A 23,067-nucleotide genomic window follows, 5' to 3' on the forward strand; every position below is an offset into this window, starting at 1 on the left:
ACTTTGGGAGGCTGAGGCGGGCACATCATTTGAGGTCAGGAGTTCTAGACCAGCTTGGCCAACATGGTGAAACCCCGTCGCTACTAAAAACACAAAAATTAGCCAGGTGTGGTGGCACACGCCTGCAGTCCTAGCTACTCTACTCAGGAGGCTGAGGCAGGAGAATTGCTTAAACCCAGGTGGTGGAGATTTCAGTGAACTGAGATCATGCCACTGCACTCCAGCCTGGGCAACAGAGCGAGAGGCTGTCTCAAAAAAGTTATAAAAACTAGCTGGGCGTGGTGGCGTGCGCCTGTAGTCCCAGCTACTCAGGAGGCTGAGATTGGAGGATCACCTGAGCCCTGGAGGTTAAGGCTGCAGTGAGCAGTGATCGAACCACTGCACTCCAGGCTATGCGACAGAGTGAGACCCTGTCTCAAAAAAAAAAAATGAAATTGTTTGATGATGACTCCGTTCACATCTTAGGTGATTCTAACATCTTGGTCATCATGGTATTGATGTCTGTCGATTGTCTTTTCTCATTCACTATGAGATATTTTTGGGTCTTGTTATGAATTATAGTTTATTGAAACCAGGACATTTTGGGTATCATGAGAGTCAGGATCTTATTTAAATCTTCTGTTATAGCAGACCTTTTGTAGACACTGTTCCCCACTGTGGTGGGGGAAGGGGAGGGCCCAACCTTGTTATTGCTGGCAGAGGTGGAATCCTTCTCCCACTCAAGTATCCACTGTTACTGGGGTTAGGGGAAGGGGCTGATGCATTACCTCCCAGAGAGGAGGACATTTTGGATTCCCTCTTGGGCCTTCCCTGAAACCTCTGGGATGGGGTTGGGTGCTAGGGCCCATTACAGCCTGGTGAGGGCGGGGTCACAGTGTTTTATCTGGTATTTGGCTGTAGTAGAGCAGTTTTTGTCTAAAAGTTTTTTGTCTTGATAGGCTACCTCTTTCCTGGTCTTTTGATAGAGAGCAGCTTTTGTCGGGCTTTTGTTATCAAATACACCTCTTAAAGTTTTGGGGTTGCTGGTTCTTCTGCTCCAAGTCTGCGGTATTTGAAGCAAAAAAGAAACTCCAGGGAACTCCTTGGTGTATTTTGCCTTGAGACGTCCCTAGCTGGTGTGCCTTATTCTCTCCACCTTTCGGAGTTGTCTTATGATCGTTTTGCATATAACGTCTAGGATTTTTAGTTGTACTTATTGGGGGAGTAGGGAAGAATATGTCTACTCCACTTTCACAAAGCACTCATCTATAGATTTAGTTTCTCAGATAGCTAAAGAACTAAAAGTGTACCAGCAGTTCTGAGGCTCTAGAACTATGAACTCAGGATGATAGAAGTGAAAAACCATCACATGGTGAGGTCGGGGGATATCTGTAGGCCCCTACTTCACAGGGTCTTCATGCTGAAAGATTGCAACCAATATACAGTCCTTATCTGGGGGCATACACTGGACTGATTAGTTTCACAATCAAAATATTTCCCAACAAAATGTGCATTGTTATTCTGGTCCCCAATCAGCTGCACCTGGCCTGAGTTTTTTAGTCAGGAAAAATTTCTCAAAGATGATTCTGTTTTTCCTCCATAAATACTATAGGGCAACTGCCTGAAAGCCAGGCCATAAATGGCAAGAGCCTTGTACTTCACCTAGGCCCAAGTGGTTGCTGTGCTTTCAGTGTTGACAGACTAACAGGAGGGAATGGGTAGGCAGGCTTAACTAAGCCACTACTACCATCACCACCCTCCAGGTTAAAAAAAAAAAAAAAAAAGCCAGATTTGCTTTGTTTTAATAAAACAAACAGGGCTTGGAAAATATAGAGTTTGCTTGTAAGACTTAAAAAACAAAACAAGGGCGGGCGCTGTGGTTCACGCCTGTAATCCCAGCGCTTTGGGAGGCCAAGGCAGGCGGATCACGAGGTCAGGAGATCGAGATCATCCTGGCTAACACAGTGAAACCCCGTCTCTACTAAAAATACAAAAAATTAGCCGGGCGTGGTGGTGGGTGCCTGTAGTCCCAGCTACTCGGGAGGCTGAGTCGGGAGAATGGCATGAACCTGAGAGGCAGAGCTTGCAGTGAGCCGAGATCGCACCACTGCACTCCAGCCTGGGCGACAGAGCAAGACTCCGGCTCAAAACAAAAAAAAAAAACCTCTCCTAAAACATTAGATAAATAAAGGCTGTAGTTCCCAAACCATGCTTGAATCAGAATCTCCTTGGGAGAATCGTGGACCCACCCTGAGACTCACTGAGTCGGTACCAGGGTTGGAGCCTCGAAACAAGCCTTTTTATATATCTCCAAGGAGATCAAAATACACAATTGTGTTTGCAAACTACCATCTTTAATCCTGTGCTGGACCCTTACGTCTCACGGTGGCTCCTTTTAGTCTTAATTTGGCCAGGAAACAATGAGAACATTTCATCAGGTCCAGTCAGATGTTGGAGACTTTGCAGAATACCGGTTCATTGTGCATTCCTGGAGCCTGAGAAAATGCTGATGTAAGGTATTCAAGTGCTAGTGACTCTTGAACTGTGCTTTTTGCTGTACTGTAGCTGATATATTATGTCAGGAGAGATGCCAAACTGGATAAAAGAATGTATGGTGTCATTTGATAGTCTTCCTCTTTGATACAACAAGATGAAACAAGCATATAATGCCAGGGAAAGAGCTCTTCCAGCATTATTCTTTCTCAAACTGAGATGCACTTTCAGGTGAGGTGGTGTCTTCCCCCACAGTGCTGCAGCGAATATTAGTGCTTACTTAGTTGGTTCCCACTGAATGATTGGAGTCGGGAGAAGGGAGGGTTACACCTGTGACTGCTGAGTATTGCCTGCAGAATGGGCTCAGAACGCACAGTTCAGGAATTTCAGAAGAGGACGTCCTTAATCCAAGGCCGGTGGCTGTTTGCACGCTGCTGTACTGCCCAGTGGTGCACCCCTGCCTGGAGCTCCAACAGACCACTTGACTTCTGGTGACGGTTTCTCCCTCACTTCTTAGTCCACCTCTCCCAGCTCTTTGACATTCACCACATACATATATTATTGTCATATGATCTGTTCTTCTATATCAGTTCTTCATTTTCTGCTTTAATTCCTCCTTAACTATTGTATTGATTTTTGATTGACTTACCCAGTGCCTTTTCATGGACCTCTCTTCCCACCCCCAAAATTGGTTATCTTTGGGACCTTGAAATAAATTTGTCTCTAAATTATGAATAATTGGTGTACGTAACTAACATATGCATAATATGAATTTTATTGTGACTTACCTGTCATACTCTAACATCCTCAGCTTCTATTTATTGCTAAAGTTTGTTTTTCTGGCTGTAAAATATTACTTATTTCACATATATCAGGGGCTTTTTATATGATTTTTTTCTTCTCTTTTTGCTCCCTTGGGGAGTTCCTTCCCCTTTCCATAAACTGTGGTCCCTGCGTGGCCCTGCCCCGTCCCTCCTCATCGGGCTTGTCCTGCCCACATCGCCCTGCAGGATTCTATGGCCTGGACGAGTCTGACCTCGACAAGGTTTTCCACTTGCCCACCACCACTTTCATCGGGGGACAGGAATCAGCACTTCCTCTGCGGGAGATCATCCGTCGGCTGGAGGTAAGAACAGTTTCTGGAAAAATCTAGTGGACTTTTTAAGAACTTGTATTAGCAGGATGACTTTGAGGCTAGTTTTATTTTTTTTCTTTGTCCTTTTTATTTTATTTTTTCTCTGAGACAGAGTTACTGTCACCCAGGCTAGAATGCAGTGACACAGTTGGGCTCAATGCAGCCTCAACCTCCCAGTCTCAAACCATCCTCCCACCCCAACCTCTCGTAGCTGGGACTGCTGGTACACACCACCATGCCCAGCTAATTTAGTTTTTCATTTTTTATTGTAGAGATGAGGTCTTACTGTGTTCCTCAGGCTGGTCTCAAATGCCTGGGCTCAAGTCATCCTCCTACCTCAGCCTCTCGAAGTGCTGGGATTACAGGCGTGAACCGGTCCTGTCTTTCTCAAAATTGTAAGGAAGGAGGACATTTGTTGTTGTTGTTGTTGTTGTTGTTGCCATTTTATAGATAGAAACCAATGGTTTTGCGATCAGCCAGATAGGGGAAGTAAACTCTGCTTTCAGATCCCACTAGGAGTTTATTACAGATGGTAGGAGAGTCACCTCAACCCTGAGGGACAGGCCTCAAGTCAAGGGTGGCTTCCTGCACAGCTCACTGCCAGGGCTGCTGAGTGGTGGCCACTCTTCTTCTTCCCTCTCTCCCTCTGTTCCTCTCATCCTTCTGTTTTGTTTCATTTTTTTCCTTCTCTGTGGACTCTGTTAGTACTAAGCCTGCCAGGGATTTCTTTCATGCACACACATTATAGACAGTGGCTAAGAGTTGTGGCTGTGCTGTTAGGCCACCTGTGTCTAGTTCTTCCATCCTGGGCAAATCATAGCCTCCCTCAGTATAAGGGTGGCTTCCATGCCCATTGCAGAGGGGAGAATGGATTTGATGAGAGGTCCATGCCAAGAGTTGGCTATTACTGTTACTTAATGCTGTTCCTGGTATTCAGAGCTAAAGGATCCAGGTTAAAATAAACTGAGAAAATACTCTGGAATGGAACCCTCAGAATTGAGCATATAAATCACCTGGGGTCCGCCTGTCATGCACAGTCTGAATCCTGACGTCCCTAACTAACCCAAGTTGAACCACACTGGCCATCAGGGCTCTCTGAGGCTGTTCCTCTCATGGCTGGACGCATTAGAACCACCTGGAGAGCTTACAGAACTGATACCCAGGCCACAGCCCAGGTCCCCTAAATCAGAATCCCCCTAGCACCCCAGGGATTAACCCTTGCTGCAGCAAGTGAATTTTAATTTAAAATTCTCTTGTCAGTGTTTCCACAATTGGCTGCACGTGGCTTAAAAAGATCTGAGTGTCCAGGCCAGGCACGGTGTCTCACACCTGTAGTCCCAGCACTTTGGGAGGCCAAGACAGGTGGATCACAAGGTTGGGAGTTCAAGACCAGCCTGGCCAAGATCATGAAATGCTGTCTTTATTAAAAATACAAAAGTTAGCCAGGTGTGATGGCGGGTTCCTATAATCCCAGCTATGTGGGAGGCTGAGGCAGAGAATTGCTAGAACCCGGGAGGGGGAGGTTGCAGTGAGCAAAGATCACACCACTGCACTCCAGCCTAAGCAACAGAGCAAGACTCCATCTCAAAAAAAAACCTGAGTGTCCAATGCTGGCACTTTCTGTAGTTTATGATGAGCATCCTGAAGTATTGTCAGCATCTCGGAGCTGCTTCACCGCCTGCCTTCCTCACGTTGGGGAGAAAGGGGTGGAAACTAGAACTATGTGCCAGCATCAGAAGCTTGTGGCTAATGGGATGTATTGGGCACCAGGAGGGAGTGATAAGGCTTAATCCAAGAAGAATGAACCTTTGGGTCCTTCCTGTCACCTTTATCTGCACCCGCATGACCACACTGACGATAGTTTCTAGTTCTGCCTACTAAGCCACGTTACTATTGAGCACTTGAAATGTACAGAATATTTGAATGACTTTTTTTTTTTTTTTTTTTTTTTTGAGATGGAGTCTCGCTCTGCCGCCCAGGCTGGAGTGCAGTGGCCGGATCTCAGCTCACTGCAAGCTCTGCCTCCCGGGTTTACGCCATTCTCCTGCCTCAGCCTCCCGAGTAGCTGGGACTACAGGCACCCGCCACCTCGCCCGGCTAGTTTTTTGTATTTTTTAGTAGAGACGGGGTTTCACCGTGTTAGCCAGGATGGTCTCGATCTCCTGACCTTGTGATCCGTCCGTCTCGGCCTCCCAAAGTGCTGGGATTACAGGCTTGAGCCACTGCCCCCGGCCTAATGACTTTTTAAGTGTTGAAAAGACAATGTTTGATATATTGGGTCAAATAAAATAGGAAAATTTCATGTGGGTCTACTAGAAAAATAAATTACATATGTGGCTCACGTAATGTTTCTATTGAATGTTGCTGATCTATAGAAGTTCTTGTGTTGCCTGGACCCCCACAAATGGCACCCCATATAGCTTCTCCAAGTGGCCCTACCCCCAAATTATTTCACTGCTCACGTGTTCCACCCAGTTCCCTCAGTGTATTTTCTGTTACAGCAGCCGTCTGGTGAGACCAGTCTGCACTGAGAGTAGACTCAGCACTAATACCTTTTACCTCAGAGGAGTCCCCTGTGGGGAGCCTGGCAGCTCATCTTTTTTTTCTTTTTTTTCTTTTTTTTTTTTTTTTTTTTGAAACAGGGTCTCACTCTGTCGCCCAGGCTGGAGGGCAGTGGCACAATCATGGCCCACTGCAGCCTCAGCCTCTGGGATTAAGCGATCCCCCTACCTCAGCTACCTCAGCCTCCCGAGTAGCTGGGACTATAGGAGAGCACTACCATGCCTGGCTAATTTTTTTATTTTTTATGGAGATGAGATCTCACCATGTTGCCCAGGCTGATCTTGAATTCCTGGACTCAAGTGATCCTCTTGCCTTGGTCTCTCAAAATGCTGGGATTACAGGCATGAGCCACTGCGCCTGGCCCCAGCAGCTCATCCTTAACATGCTCTCACATTGGAAAGCTCCCATAGAGTCACCATCTCCATAGCACATCACAGTGTCACCTCTCGGGGGCCTCTTCAGCACCTTCCTTCCCAGACAGCAAAATGAGGGGCAGAGGCATTGATGTCCCTATGGCTAACTTCCTCTCTGAATCTTGCATCCCAAGTAGTTCCAATTTCATCATACGAAGGGGGTGTAGGGAGCTGAAGCATGTTGAAGGGCTGCCTCCCTTTCAGTCCAGTTGATGCCAGAGCCCTGGAGTTGGCTCTTGTTGTCGGAGACAGTTGGACCTGTACCCAGGAGTCTAAGGCTGTACGCCCTCCTGGCCCCAGAGTGGCCTCAACTTAGAAGACTCCATTTTCACAACAGTTTACAGACATTTGCATAAACTTCTCAGCACCCTGCCTGATGGTGATGCTTTACTTACATTTAATGTATGTGTATGTTAGATTGGTGGTATAATCAGACAGATCTTAAGCTATTGATCGTGTGACGTGGTGGTCAATTTGTACCTTTTTCAAAAATTAGAGGGGATTGGCTGGGCGCAGTGGCTCATGCCTGTAATCCCAGCACTTTGGGAGGCCGAGGCGGGCGGATCACAAGGTCAGGAGATCGAGACCATCCTGGCTAACACGGTGAAACCCCGTCTCTACTAAAAATACAAAAAATTAGCCGGGCGTGGTGGCGGGCGCCTGTAGTCCCAGCTACTCAGGAGGCTGAGGCAGGAGAATGGCGTGAACCCGGGAGGCAGAGTTTGCAGTGAGCTGAGATCACACCACTGCACTCCAGCCGGGGGGACAGAGCAAGACTCAGTCTCCCAAAAAAAAAAGAAAGAAAATATGGTTTGGGGTTGTCTCAGTTCTTTTTGTATTGCTATAAAGGGATACCTGGGGTTGGATAATTTATAAAGAAAAAGGGTTTATTTGGCTCACAATCTAATTGGGCATCTATCTGCATTTGGTGAGGGCCTCAGGCTGCTTCCACTCGTGGCTGGAAGGCAGAGGGGAGCCTGCTTGTGCAGAGATCACATGGTGGGAGGGGAAGCAAGAGAGAGAGCGGAGAGGTGCCAGACTCTTTTTAGCAGCCAGCTCTCTCAGGAACTGATAGAGCAAGAACCCACTCACCTCTGAGTGAGGGCGTTAATCTACTCATGAGGGATCTGCCCTCACAACCAAAACATCTCCCATGTGGCCCCACTTCCAACATTGGGGATCAAATTTCAGCATGAAGTTTGTGGGGGAACAAACGGGTTAATGAAAATACCTTAAATAGCCAGGCACGGTGGCTCGCGCCTGTAATCCCGGCACTTTGGGAGGCCAAGGCGGGCAGATCACAAGGTCAGGAGATCGAGACCATCCTGGCTAACACGGTGAAACCTGTCTCTACTAAAAATACAAAAAGAAATTTGCCGGGCGTGGTGGCATGCGCCTGTATACCCAGCTGCTCAGGAGGCTGAGCAGGAGAATCGCTTGAACTCGAGAGGTGGAGGTTGCAGTGAGCCAGGATCGCACCACTGCACTCCAGTCTGGGCGACAGAGGGAGACTCCGTCTCAAAAAAAAAAAAAAAAAAAAAAAAAGCTGGCTGCAGTGGCTCATGCTTAATCCCAGCACTTTGGGAGGCCAAGGCGGGCAGATCACAAGGTCAGGAGATCGAGACCGTCCTGGCTAAGACGGGGAAACCCCATCTCTACTGAAAATACAAAAAATTAGCTGGGCGTGGTGGTGGGCGCTTGTAGTCCCAGCTACTCAGGAGGCTGAGGCAGGAGAATGGTGTGAACCTGGGAGGCAGAGCTTGCAGTGAGCCGAGATTGCGCCACTGCACTCCAGCCTGGGTGACAGAGCGAGACTCCGTCTCAAAAATTAATTAATTAATTAATTAATTAAAAAAAAAAAACTTAAATACTAGGGTCTTTCCCAGCAGGACTTTCTCTTTTAGTTTCTAGGCAAGATTTTGCTTCTTTTGACTTGGATAATAACTAGAGTATTGTGGTTGGCCATAATTTTGAGTTCAGGCAAAGTTTGCTTTGTTTCATGGTCATGAAGCATGTGTGCAGGGATAGCTCACCCTCCTCTGCAAAGAACAGGACTGGTCTCAGATTCAGCACATCCTTTAACTGCTCATGCCAGCTGGTCTCATTGTCTGTTGTGAAAACCAAGTGGGCTCATGGATGAGAGCTGCTGAGCAGGACCAAACACAAAGTACTCTGGCAGCAGTGGCTGCTGTAAAGGCAGTTAGAGGAGGCTTTGGGGGTCTGTAAAGTGTCTGTTGGCCCACATCAGGGCCTGTCTTCTTTTTATTCCATGCTGACTTGCAGTTTGCTCTCAGACTCTCATTCTAGTCCTCCAGGGCAGCTGTGCAGATCGAGCTTTGGGCCTCTGCAGGAGTACCAGGATGAGGGCAGCCCCAGAGGGATTTCTTTTTCTTTTTTTTTTTTGAGAGGGAATCTCACTCTGTCGCCCAGGCTGGAGTGCAGTGGCACAATCTCAGCTCACTGCAACCTCCGCCTCCCGGGTTCAAGCGATTCTCCTGCCTCAGCCTCCTGAGTAGCTGGGACTACAGGCACGCGCCACCACACCTGGCTGTATTTTTAGTACACCTAAATATTTTAGTATACTAAATATTTTAGTATTTTAGTACACCACACCTGTATTTTTAGTAGAGACGGGGTTTCACCATATTGGTCAGGCTGATCTCAAACTCCTCACCTCGTGATCCGCCTGCCTCAGCCCCCCAAAGTGCTGGGATTACAGCGTGAGCCACCGTGCCTAGCCCCGAGATGAATTTCTAAGAGCCTGGTGCCTCCTCTCGCTCCTGGCACCTCTCCTCTTCCTGACTTCCTCCCTGCTGAGCTCTGCAGATCTGGATGCTGCTTCCTCACCTAGCTGTGGGTGTGAATGTGGTGCAGGACGTCTTGACCTGCTCAGGATCCTGACTTTTGTCTTACGGGCAATCTTGCTCCTGAGGCAGAAGGATCATTTGAGCCCAGGAGTTTAAGACCAGCTTGGCAACATATTGAGACCTCATCTCTCCAAAAAATTCAAAACATGAGGCAGGAAGATCACATGAGCCCAAGAGGTTGAGGCTACAGTGGGCCCTGATAGCACTACTGCACTCCTGCCTCGATGACAGAGAGAGACCCTGCCTCAAAAAATAAATAAATAAAATTTTTTAAAAACCTGCAATTCTTAAACAGCCACTGAGCCTGTGACACCCTCTGGGTATTTCCTGTCATGGGTGCTGGTACAGGTCTGACCTTGATGATAGCCTGTCTTCCCTGGGGAAGGACCCAGTTCTACAACTGTTGCGGTCTGTGCTTCTTGCCACAAAGGTAACAGAGTAGAACTGGGGTTGTTCCTTGGCCTGGCCCTTGGAAGGCTAGGAGGTTCTCTGTGTACAAGTGACCCAGGTCCCCGAAGGAAGTACTTCATGACCCTATGAAGAGGGCTTCTGCCTGGCAGCCACTCCATGCCATCCTCAGTCACACTTGACTGAGGTACATTTTAGAACAAGCCTCCTGCTCATCCCCTCCTTCTGCCTGAATGGGCAGTCAGCACTCTTCATTCAGCCAGGCCTGGTTAGAAAACCCCTTGACTGTGTGTTTCTGTATGGAATAGATGGCCTACTGCCAGCATATTGGGGTGGAGTTCATGTTCATCAATGACCTGGAGCAGTGCCAGTGGATCCGGCAGAAGTTTGAGACCCCTGGAATCATGCAGTTCACAAATGAGGAGAAGCGGACCCTGCTGGCCAGGCTTGTACGGTCCACCAGGTATGGGTCTGGCCCTGGGCAATGGGGCAGACATTCCTAGGGAAGCAGCGACCCTCTGTTGTTCGGGCCTGTGTGCAGCCTGTTGGCCGAGGTGAGAGGGGGTTTGGGGTGGTGCAGGCAAAGCTCCAGCTGCAAATGTGTGAAGAGATACCAGGCAAGTAGAGTCAGTCTTCAGAGCAACCTCTGCCTCCTGAATTCAAGCGATTCTCTTGCCTCAGCCTCCTGAGTAGCAGGGATTACAGGCACATACCACCACAGCCGGCTAATTTTTACATTTTTAGTAGAGGTGAGGTTTCACCATGTTGGCCAGACTAGTCTCGAACTCCTGACCTCAGGTGATCCGCCCACCTCGGCCTCTCAAAGTGCTGGGATTACAAGCATGAGCCCAGAACCCCCTCTTTTTGGTCAGGAAGAGTGACATTGCCCTTCAAGGTGTCTTGGTTCCCTGTCCAGGTTTGAGGAGTTCCTACAGCGGAAGTGGTCCTCTGAGAAGCGCTTTGGTCTAGAAGGCTGTGAGGTACTGATCCCTGCCCTCAAGACCATCATCGACAAGTCGAGTGAGAACGGCGTGGACTACGTGATTATGGGCATGCCACACAGGTATGGCCAAGGGCGCGCCCCACCTGGTTTCTCACCATCCCTGTGGGCTGTGTAGGAGGCACCAGGTAAAGGCACTGAGAGAGCAGCTGTTTCCTCCTTGAGTGCCAGTTGTGAGTCTGGGCTCATCTGGTTCCTGAGGGTGTGTCGTTTTGCAGGCGATTCTCACATTCCCTGCCTCTGGAAGACTGCAAAGTCATGATCACAGCCAAAGCCACATGTAGTTTCAGACTGGCATTTGGCCTTACATTGCATTTTTATGAAAGTTAAACCCAGGTTCCCTGGTTGGGGTCTAACCTGGAGGGAAGGCTGCTTCCTGACATTGGAGGGGAGGCCAAGACTGTGAAAATAGGGAAGGTGTAGGGAGGGAGGAGGGTAAGGAAGCCTCAGGCCCATGGTGTTGCTGCACCTTCTGCCTTTCTGCTGCCTACCATGGCCTTGATTGCCCAGCAGGCTCGGTTCCCACATTAGCTCCAGTTCACAGCTATCCTTGGGCTGTAAACCGAGGAGGTGCTGTGCCCTAGGGGAGGGAGAGGGGATTGTAACACCCTCGTCTGCCATCTGGAAGCCGTGACCTCAGGCTCTGCTCACCCTACTCTCCGGTATGTTCCAGAGGGCGGCTGAACGTGCTTGCAAATGTCATCAGGAAGGAGCTGGAACAGATCTTCTGTCAATTCGATTCAAAGCTGGAGGCAGCTGATGAGGTGACGCACCTGCATAGAGACACATCCAGCGTAGCCCCAACTTACACAAGACCCCTGGCTCTACTTCTTTCTTAGAATGACTTATGGGGATTGGTTCTTCTGTACCATTTGTGATTTGCCTTCCTTGTTGGAAGAATTTTAGTGTTGGAACAAAGGTGGCCAGTGGCCCACCTCCTGGTCAGAGGTCCGGCAGCCCCACTCTGAGTGCAGGGGTGTGTCCCCTCTGGCTGAGGGACATTCTCCCTATGCCCTGGATGAGAATGATCCTGGGAAAAGGCCTCCATGTCCTTCTACGTTGGGTTCCTGGGAGTAGAAATCCCATATAAGGCTGGGTGTGGTGGCTCCTGCCCCGTAACCTCAACACTTTGGGAGGCTGAGGCAGGTGGATCGCAGGAGTTCAAGACCAGCCTGACCAACATGGAGTAACCCCATCTCTACTAAAAATATAAAATTAGCCAGGCATGGTGGCGCATGCCTGTAATCCCAGCTACTTGGGAGGCTGAGGCAGGAGAATCGCTTGAACCCAGAAAGTGGAGGTTGCAGCAAGCTGAGATCGCGCCGTTGCACTCCAGCCTGGGCAACAAGAGCAAAACTCCATCTCAAAAAAAAAAAAAAAAAAAAATTCCCGTTTAAAAGGGCTCTTTTAGGCCAGGCGCGGTGGCTCACGCCTGTAATCCCAGCACTTTGGGAGGCCAAGGCGGGCAGATCACGAGGTCAGAAGATGGAGACCATCCTGGCTAACACGGTGAAAACCCATCTCTACTAAAAAATACAAAAAATTAGCCGGGCACGATGGTGGGCGCCTGTAGTCCCAGCTGCTCGGGAGGCTGAGGCAGGAGAATGGCGTGAACCCGGGAGGCGGAGCTTGCAGTGAGCCAAGATCACGCCACTGCACTCCAGTCTGGGCCACAGAGCCAGGCTCCGTCTCAAAAAAAAAAAAAAAAGGGCTCTTTTGGAGACTGAGCATCTCCTTGGCCAGGGTGCAAATTCACTGTTTACCCCATCAGGGCTCTGGAGATGTGAAGTACCACCTGGGCATGTATCACCGCAGGATCAATCGTGTTACCGACAGGAACATTACCCTGTCCCTGGTGGCCAACCCTTCCCACCTTGAGGCTGCTGACCCCGTGGTGATGGGCAAGACCAAAGCTGAGCAGTTTTACTGTGGCGACACTGAAGGGAAAAAGGTAAGGCCCAGAGAGAGGTGTGCAAGGCAGATCGTCAAGGCCCCATGTTCCAGCATGGAATTCTGCTCACCAACATAACCCAGAGCCCTGGGTGAATATGGACTTTAAAAAAATATTTAAAGTCGGCCAGTCGCAGTGGCTCACGTCTGTAATCCCAGCACTTTGGGAGGCTGAGGCAGGCAGATCACCTGAGGTCAAGAGTTGGAGACCAGCCTGACCAACATGGAGAAACCCCATCTCTACTAAAAATACAAAATTAGGCCGGGCGCGGTGGCTCAAGCCTGTAATCCCAGCACTTTGGGAGGCCGAGGTGGGCGGATCACAAGGTCAGGAGATCGAGACCACAGTGAAACCCCGTCCCTACTAAAAATAAAAAAAATCAGCCGGGCGCGGTGGCAGGCGCCTGTAGTCCCAGCTACTCAGGAGGCTGAGGCAGGAGAATGGCGTGAACCCAGGAGGCGGAGCTTGCAGTGAGCCGAGATCACGCCACTGCACTCCAGCCTGGGCAACAGCGTGAGACTCCATCTCACAAAAAAAAAAAAAAATACAAAATTAGCCGGGCGTGGTGGTGCATGCCTGTAATTCCAGGTACTTAGGAGGCTGAGGCAGGAAAATAGCTTGAACCTGGGAGGCGGAGGTTGTGGTGAGCCGAGATCACGCCCTTGCACTCCAGCCTGGCAACAAGAGCGAAACTCTGTCTCAAAAAAAAAAAATATATATATATATACACACACACACACACACACACATATATATAAAATCAATATATATGTGTGTGTGTATATATATATAAAATCAACTTTTCAAGAATAGCAATAGTAAAACAGTCCTGCTTATAGTGTTCCTTCTCCTGAAGTTGTAATTGTCAGAACTATGTGGGAAGTTTGCTTTTGTCCTCACCAAATCTCTGAAGGAGCCAGGTTTGCAGTTATTCTAAATGGACAGAGATGTTTTCACTGAAAAGGAGGAGAGTCTGAGAGGCTCTGTAAGGAAAAAGTGTAGGTGAGCCTGAAGGAGAAATTGTAGAACTGAGACTTGTCAGGAGAGTAGTGCCTGCTGTGATCAGAGGTGGGAGCTCATGGGCTGGTTGAAGACCGAGGAGGGCTCAGGCTGCAGGCAGGTGGGGTCCTGCTTCACCATTTCTGGTCATGTGACTGAGTGTTGGGGGTTGGCTCGCCAGCCTGCTTTTGTAGAAATAGTCTTAACAGATTGTTAACAGTTTGCCCTTATTTAACTTTAAGATAGAATCTTGTCTGACAAATTTTATATTTCCTATTAATGATGACCTAAAAACCAAATAATCAGAAAAAAATCAAATATTTATAATGTTTTATGTGTGGGTTCTAGGAAACATACAAAGCAGGCATCACCACTTTTCTCTCCAGAGCCTCCTGTTCTTTTTAGAAAAAAGGTCGTGTGTAAAGAAGCAAATAGCACGCATACAGCGTGATAGGAAACTGTGGAGTTAGCTGCAAAGAGCTTTGGAAGAGGTGTGCGGGGGTGTGGGCTAGCGTTGGACCAAGGATAGAAGGGAGACCCCTTATCAGCAGAGCAGGTAGTTGTCATTTTATTCGAGAAGTGGCAGGATTTAGGGAGGTGGGAAGGGAAGAATGTTTTCTGGAGATGTAGGAGCAAATATGTAAGGTAAATTGGGGACACAGAGCAGGGATGGGCCAGCCTCCTAGTTGTGCCCTGGAAAGAGGTCAGGTCTATGTTAGAAGTGGAACCAATTGGCCCAGCACGGTGGCCCACACCTGTAATCCCAACACTTTGGGAGGCCTAGGTGGGTGGATCAGCTGAGGTCAGGAGTTCGAGACCATCCTGGCTAACACAGTGAAACCCCATCTCTACTAAAAATACAAACAAAATTAGCTGGGCGTGGTGGCACATGCCTGTAGTCTCAGCTACTCAGAAGGCTGAGGGGGGAGAATGTTTGAACCCAGGAGGCGGAGGTTGCAGTGAGCTGAGATCGCACCACTGCACTCTAACCTGGGTGACAGAGGGAGACTCCTTCTCAAAGAAAAAAGAAAAAAGAAGTAGAACCAATTATTAGTTTACCAGGTTCTGTAATTTTAAATACTGTAAATCTACTACTGTCATGCTCACAGGGTTAGAGGAAGGGAAACTGCCATCATAGGTAATGGAGCCTGGGCTGGAGAAGTGATTCTCGCATCTATCAATACTTGCTATGAAGAACAAGTATGACCCACAGGGACACAGAGGTCATTCCATGGCTTCAAGCTCATGGGCCAGGACAGTGTCACAGAAACTTCAACTAGATGCAAAGAGGCCTCAACTCTGTTTGGGGAAACTGCAGCCCCCGCAGGCAGTAACAACACTGGGTGTCTGGGATGGGCTGGTCTGAGGCGAGATCGGCATGGGGAGACCAGCATTGTGATGACTAGTGCCTCTGGTATTTCCACCCTCCTGGGCACTTGCCCAGGCATTTGGGCTGAGTAGTGGAATGAGATTACCGAAAACTTTGGGTAACTCCTACATTCATAGATTGTGGACAAAAATCCACTCTAGCAGTACTCCTCAGAATGTTGGAAATTTCCCAAAAAGGAATGAAATCATTGGAATAAAAGTGATAGAGTATATTTTAAACTGCTACAGATGGTCACACTGATTGGTCCCTTCATGAGACGCCAGGACAGGAGAGGCTGGTTAGTCCCTGATTTGCTCATAAGCCTGCATGTAGCTGAGTCCAAACTGTCAGTCCCTTTGTTTCCAGTCTGCACAGACCATGTTGTCACAAGTTTGCCCTTGCCCCAATATGGATAGCTGCCAAGCCCTCTTTCTGAGCCTTCTCGTCACCTTGCCTCAAGCCCTCCCATGTCCCCAGCAGGGTCAGTGTGGGGTCATTGCAGGCTCAGTCGTCTGCCTGTTCTTACTCCTCTTGACACCCATAGGATGTGATTTGATTTCTGTTAAATCCAGAACTCAGAGAGCTGAAGTGTGTGTTATGTAACTCTCAGCACTCGTGCAGAATTACATACTCTGTATAAGTGCAGCTGAGGTCATCCCATAATCTCATGCATGATTGTGAAACAGACCTGATTTGGCTCAGTGCTAATATGGCCTTTGGGATCTTTGTTCATGAAAGCATTTCCTCAGTGCAGCAATGCAACCTGCCACAAAGGGAGCACCCACTCCTGCCAGAGGTACGGCCCAGGCTGCCAGACACAAGGAGATTCCCCATGTGTCCTGGCTGTGATTTCAGCAGCCGGTTACCACAATGCAGTATGGCATGGCGGTCGCAGTACAACATCACCAAGATGATCAAGAACAAATACTATGACAAGAGGAAGACTGACTACAGGTGCCAGCAGAAGACAGACTGGACAGAAAAGTATCTGCAGGAAAAAACAACACACTATGGGGACCAGGAAAGCATGAAATGTCAGTGACTCAAAACCAGTGGCTTTTACACTCAGGGAGCCTGGGCATCGTGGCAAAGCTGCACACCTCCAAGGGGGCCTGTAAGCAAACCAGATCCTTACATCCACATGCTGCTATCCTAGTGAGCACCTGCCACATCCACCCAAAGGCAGGACAGCTGTAGTTCTATTTTTAAAAATTCTAGGTTTTGTCCCTGACACACAAATCATGGGTCTTACCGTCCTACCAAGGATGACGCAGCACAGTGTTGAGGACCAGGGTAGTCACAAGAACTCAGGGAGGTGCAGGTCAGTAGGCCCATAGGCTGAGGCCACAGCAGGAGAAGGTCTGTTACATAACACATTGGCTAGCCACAGCGTCTAGTTTTTTTGCTACACACCCATCTAGATGGCATTTTGTAAAGATAAGATTAACATTTAAACCAGTAGATTTTGAGTAAAGCAGATGACCTTGCACAACGTGAGTGGGCTTCATCCAGTCAATTCAAGGCCTTCGAGAAAAGACTTGAGGTTCCCAGAAAAGAAGGAATTCTGCCTCCAGACAGCCTTCACACTTGAGCTGCAACATCAGCTCTGCCGTGGGTCTCCAGCCTGCCAGCCCGCCCTGCAGACTTTGCACTTGCCAGCCTGATTCCTTAAAAATCTGTCTTTCTCGGCCAGGCACGATGACTCATGCCTGTCATCCCAGCACTTTGGGAGACTGAAGCAAGAAGATTGCTTGAACCCAGGAGTTCGAGACCAGCATGAGCAACATGGTGAAACCCCGTCCCTACAAAAAAATGCCAAAATTAGCCAGGCGTGGTGGCATGTACTTGTAATCCCTGCTACTTGGGGCACTAAGGTGGGAAAATCACTTGAGCTTAGGAGGCAGAGGTTGCAGTGAGCTGAGATGGTGCCACTGCATTCCAGCCTGGGTGAGAGTGAGACCCTGCCTCAAAAAAAAAAAAAAAAAGAAAAAAAAAAAATCATTCTCTCTCTCCCCCTCTTCCTCTTCCCCCTAACAGTTCTGTCTCTCTGGAGAGCCCTTCTAATACAAGGGTTTTGAAGAGGTATAGGCTATGTATCCAAGGAGTAGAGGTGGTGGGCTTACATGATTGTGGCATTGGGGACACTGAGTAAATCAGGAAACATATCTAAGGCAGTGGGGATGGAGTGTCTTGCAGTTGTAGGAGATATTTATAGGTATGGAAGGAGGTGGCCTGGAAAGTGTTGGATTAAAATTTGGAGGTACCAGTACAAACTCACAGTTTTATTACGTACATATACACAGAGAAATAGCTGTGTATATATGCGCATGCATATGCACACATATATTTTTTAGATCTATGCTGAATGGGCCTAGAAATGATGATATCCTGGCAGCGATGAGCATACAAATACTGGTCTTAAATCCTATCCTCTCCTGCAGGAAGCTGCCTTCTTAGAGAAACAGCTGATATTGTACAGGGCTGGACAGGGACAGTACAACATGAAGCTACAATGTTCTGTTGGTCAGGAAGCAAGGAAGTACTCATGAATGAAAGAGACCTGTCCCTGTTCACAGGAAAGGGAGGCAGCTGGAAGGAGCTGCTCTCCATATCAACCTGATATGGAGTCTGAGCATTAAAATAACTAACAATATTAATGCAACCTGTCGAATAAAATAGGAACCATGAGTACACATTAACACGAGTAAATAAACAAGGGAGAAGGGAAAGCTCTTCCTTGCAGAGAATGCCAACTAATAAATGTAGGAGTAACAGAAACTGGTGTTTGCCATCAACCCAAGGGGCTGGTTCAGACACAGTTGTCCATACTGCTGAGGCTGGGGTGGAGGTTTGAGGAGGAACAGGATATAAAGTTTCTTCTCACAGAATACTACCACTATACTCATTGCCAAGGAAAACAATGGTGAGTGAAGGGGAGGATAGCAGACAGCGGCCTCCCAGGTGAGCAGAGTTAACCTGATCTGATGCAGCGTGTCCTTCCCACGTGGGGACCCAAGATCTGTCAAGGGTGCAGAGACAGGAAGGATGAGGAGCTGCTCCAGGTTGGAGGAGCTGAAGAGACCTGGCAAGCGATGCTGCCCCCCCATGTGGGGTCTGGGGCGGATGGCTAAGCTAGTGCTGCCCTCCCAGATGATGGCAGGGTGTGTTGGTGTTGAACAGACATACCAAGGTGCTAGCATGTTGGGGACTTGGGGCCCTGTGGACTTCCCTGCTACTTTCTATGTTTGAAATTATCTCAAAACGTTATTTTTGGAAAAACAAATGATGCATTTCCTCTGTTTGCCTTGTGGACTTGGCAATCAGAACATTTTGGATTTGGGGTCTCCTTTGGTGTCTACAGGTCATGTCCATCCTGTTGCATGGGGACGCTGCATTTGCTGGCCAGGGCATTGTGTACGAGACCTTCCACCTCAGCGACCTGCCATCCTACACAACTCACGGCACCGTGCACGTGGTCGTCAACAACCAGGTACCTCACACCAGCCTGAGGCTTTGCTGCTCACATCAGTCTTACTTAGAATGACATCTCTGAGTTATTTAGGATGTTCGCTGTTTTCTGATTATAAAAATACATCTGTTATTAAAAACCAAGTAATCCTAGCATTTTGGGAAGCCAAGGCAGAAGGATTGCTTCAGCCCACGAGTCTGAGACCAGCCTGAGCAATATAGTGAGACCCCCTTTCTCTACAAAAAATTGAAAAATTAGCACTGGGTGACCAGGCGCGGTGGCTCAGGCCTGTAATCCCAGCACTTTGGGAGGCTGAGGCAGGTGGATCACCTGAGGTCAGGAGTTCGAGCCTGGCCAACATGGTGAAACCCCGTCTCTGCTGAAAGTACAAAATTAGCCGTGTGTGGTGGCACATGCCTGTGATCCCAGCTACTTGGGAGGCTGAGGCAGGAGAATTGCTTGGACCTGGGAGGTGGAGGTTGCAGTGAGCCAAGATTGTGCCATTGCATTCCAGCCTAGGTGACAAGACCAAAACTCCATCTCAAAAAAAAAAGAGTCTTACTCCATCTTGAACTCCTGACCCCAAGTTATCCACCGGCTTCAGCCTCCTAGAATGCTGGGATTACACGCATGAGCCACCACACTCCCAGCTAGGATTCCAGTTTTTTCATGTCCTCATCAACTCTTGTTATTGTCTGTTTTATTCTAGTCATCCTAGAAGGTGTGAAGTGATATCTCATTGTGGTTTTAATTTGCATTTCCCTAATGACTGGTGATGTGTGTTTCTTTTCATTTGCTTACTGGCTATTTGTATATCTTTGGGGAAATTTCTATTCAGATCCTTTGCCTATTTTTTGACTGGATTGTCTTTTTATTTTTGAGTTGTAAGAGTTCTTTATATATTCTGGATATGAGCCATGTATCTGATGATTTGCAAATATGGGACAATTTTGGTGTCCTTGGAAGCACAAAAGTTTTATTTTTTATCAAGCATAATTTATCTGTTTTTTCTTTTGTTTCTTGTGATTTTTGGTGCCATATCTTAAGAAGGCTTTGCCTAACCCAGGGTCACAAAGTTTTACCTCCTATGCTTTCTTCTGAGTCTTAGAGTTTTAACGCTTAAATCTATGATCTGTTTTGAGTTAATTTTTGTGCATGGTGCAAAGAAGGAGTCCCGCTTCATTCTTTTGCACTTGGATACTGTTTTCAAATATAAATGATTCTGTCGCAAAGCATCTAATGGACAGAGCTAGCTCCAGTGGGTGGCTCCAGTTACCAAGAAGCAGATTTTAGTTGAATGAAAAGAAGAACTCTCAACAGTGAGACCTGTTCCAACAGGGGAACTGGCTCCACCAGAAGTTTTGGATTCCTCCTCCTTGGAAGTATTGGCACAGCTAGTGAGCGAGTTGTCAGGGTTGAAGTAGATGGGAGGGGTGAGAAGGGCCAGGGGTGACAGGAGAAACCATTTGGCCCTAGAGTTCCTTTGGCTCCCAGACCAGCTTTGATGCTATGAACATGTATGTCCATATATCTCTTTAACACTCTGGGTTTTTTTTCCCCCTTTGAGACAGGGTCTTGCTCTGTCGCCCAGACTGAGGTGCAGTGGCATGATCATAGCTCACTGCAGCCTCCAACTCCTGGGCTCATGCGGTCCCTCCACCTCAGCCTCCCAAATAGCTGGAATTACAGGTGCGCACCACCATGCCCAGCTAATTTTTTCTTAAATTTTTCTTGTAGAGATAGGGTCTCTCTTTGTTGCCCAGGCTGCTCTTGAACTCCTGGGCTCAAGCAGTCCTCCCTCTTGGACCTCTCAAAGTGCTGGGATTATAGGCATGAGCCACTGTGCCTGACTGAAATCCTGCTTTCAGTTCTTTGGAGTATATATCCAGAAGTGGAGTAGAATTGCTACATCATATGATAGCTCTATTTTTAACTTTTTGAGTAACTGCTTATTAGTTCTAATTTTGTTTCTTTTTTTACATGTTCATAGCATCATAAATCAGCTTTTCCTCTTACCAAGATTTTCCTACTAACGCACTACCTCCCAAAAGTATACTAAGAGAGTGCATTGGTGGTATAGTGGTAAGTATAGCTGCCTCCAATAATATACTAGGAGGTATTATTAATACACCCATAATGGAAAAAAGTACAGAGTATATTTGGAGTATACCTCTGTCACATGTGTGTATGCACACCCACTAGTATAGATAACCCTGCCGGTAGATTGCACCTCCATTACACGTATGCACATCCACCCACGTAGATACTCCTGCTGGTAAAGTGCACCTCCATCATGTGTGCTCCCACCCAGATGTTCATGAAGGCACAGAAACTCGTAACAGTGGTGAACATTATGGAGAGGGCAGCTGAGACCTCAGCCTTGCAAAATGGGTTTCTTTCTGTGAAGTTCTAGCAGTAAGACATGTTATGATCACTGACTTCCTGCTGCAGGACCTTCTTTACATGCTGAAGCCCCAGATGGGCGATGCTGGCTTCAATACCAGCTGAGATTGTTCAGGGCTCTCTTTTGTGTCAGGCTCTAGTACATCTTTTTTTTTTTTTTTTTTTTTTTTTTTTTGAGACAGAGTCTTGCTCTCTCACCCAGGCTGGAGTGCAGTGGCGCGATCTCAGCTCACTGCAAGCTCCACCTCCTGGGTTCACACCATTCTCCTGCCTCAGCCTCCTGAGTAACTGGGACTACAGGCGCCCACCACCACGCCCAGCTAATTTTTTGTATTTTTGATAGAGACGGGGTTTCACCGTGTTAGCCAGGATGGTCTCAATCTCCTGACCTCGTGATCCACCCGCCTCGGCCTCCCAAAGTGCTGGGATTACAGGCGTGAGCCACCGCGCCCGGCCCATAATTTTTTTTTTAGTGTTCTTGTCAGTGTCTGACTATTTCTGATCATTTCTTTAGTCAGTGTGAGAAGGGAGATTATTTAAAAGCCATTAAACATAAATATAGAATTAGATTTTGCTAATATTTTCTTTATCTCCTTACTGCTTTGACTCATTGCTCATGAGGTAGTGTGGCGTCAGGAAGATCTGTAGAAGGAGAGGAAATAACTTCTTAGCTGAGTCTCTTATTTCTTTTAGAACATACTTAGAAATTCCCCTTCCAGAAATTTCACCTAAGGAAACCATCCAATGGTAAATATTTTTTCATAAGACTCTTTTCTGCCAGATGCAATGGCTCAAACCTGTTCCCAATACTTTGGGAGGCCAAGGCAAGAGGATTGCTTGAGCTCAGGAGTTCAAGACTAGCCTGGGCAACAAAGTGAGACCCTGTCTCTACACAAAACAAAACAAAAATTAGCCAGGCATGGTGGTACACATCCGTAGTCCTAGCTACTAAGGAGGCTGAGGCAGGAAGATTGCTTGAGCCCAGGAGGTCAAGGCTGCAGTGAGCCGTGATCACACCACTACATTCCAGCCTGGGCAACAGAGTGAGACCTTGTCTCAAAAAATATATATATTTTTTTGTCAAAACCATATTTGTGCTACCACAAAGTTAGGAAACAAGCTTATGTCCAGCAGCAAAAGCGTCTTTGCATAAAATTTGGCAAAGCCATAGGAAGGGATATTAAACAACCATTAAAAAGTTTAATATCCTGGGGAAATGGTTACAGTATGGTAAATGGAAATTGCAGGACATTAATATGCTGCTAGTAGGAGTGTAAGTAGAACAGCTACTCGGGAGAGCAGTCTGATAGCATTTAGAAAAATTTTAAATGCTCATGCTTATGGCTCAGTTTTCCCTTCCTAGGATTAGACTGCAAATAAACTCAGCATTTGCAGGAGAAAATTTGTATAAGCATGTGTACAGCAACATTGTGTTTACCACAAATTGGAAACAAACGAAATGTCCACCAACAGGAGGATGGATAAATACTCTGTGGGGTATACTGTGTCTAGTTAAGTTTCACTGGAAAGTAGAGACTAAAGGAAGTATAGTTACATGTTTCAACCTGGGTGTATCATAAAAGCAAATGTTAAAGGGCAAACTGCAAAGGAATTGTACAGTATTTAGAGTATGATGCCATATATAAGGTACATAGAGTGTATATCAGTATAGTTTGAAAACATGGAAATACTCTCAAAAATCTCAATGCCATGAGAAACCAAGGAAAGCCTTCCAGAATAGCAGGGACTAGAGACACATGACAAGTAAGTCCAGTGGGTGTCCTGGCCTGGATACTGGGCTAAGGAAAAAGAAGATTCTATAAACATTGTTAGGACAGCCGATGGAGTGAGTGTGGAGTGGATTATACAGTGCTGTTGTATGATATCTGTGGACTATGGATTAGACGAAGACATAGTGTAAATTGCGTGAGGCTGAGTACTGTACTTTGGCGAGGTAGGGGAATGTCTAGACTTTTCCCTCAGAAATAGGGATGGTCCACAACTGTCTGCTAAATGGTT

At 47.4% G+C, this 23,067-nt stretch overlaps 1 protein-coding gene across 6 annotated transcripts in view; it reads left to right on the plus strand.

The window, feature by feature from the left end:
- Positions 1–23,067, plus strand: part of LOC105494244 (oxoglutarate dehydrogenase) — a 467,517-nt gene that overhangs the window by 427,308 nt on the left and 17,142 nt on the right. For all 6 annotated transcript variants that reach the window (XM_071095119.1, XM_071095120.1, XM_071095122.1 and 3 more), the window contains 6 exons: positions 3,483–3,598; positions 10,166–10,320; positions 10,774–10,920; positions 11,531–11,621; positions 12,629–12,808; positions 18,538–18,666. In XM_071095119.1, coding sequence (XP_070951220.1) covers positions 3,483–3,598; positions 10,166–10,320; positions 10,774–10,920; positions 11,531–11,621; positions 12,629–12,808; positions 18,538–18,666 — 818 coding nt within the window. The remainder of the gene's footprint in view (positions 1–3,482; positions 3,599–10,165; positions 10,321–10,773; positions 10,921–11,530; positions 11,622–12,628; positions 12,809–18,537; positions 18,667–23,067) is intronic.

The sequence above is a fragment of the Macaca nemestrina genome, chromosome 4 (assembly GCF_043159975.1).
Source record: "Macaca nemestrina isolate mMacNem1 chromosome 4, mMacNem.hap1, whole genome shotgun sequence".
NCBI classification, from domain to species: Eukaryota; Metazoa; Chordata; class Mammalia; order Primates; family Cercopithecidae; genus Macaca; species Macaca nemestrina.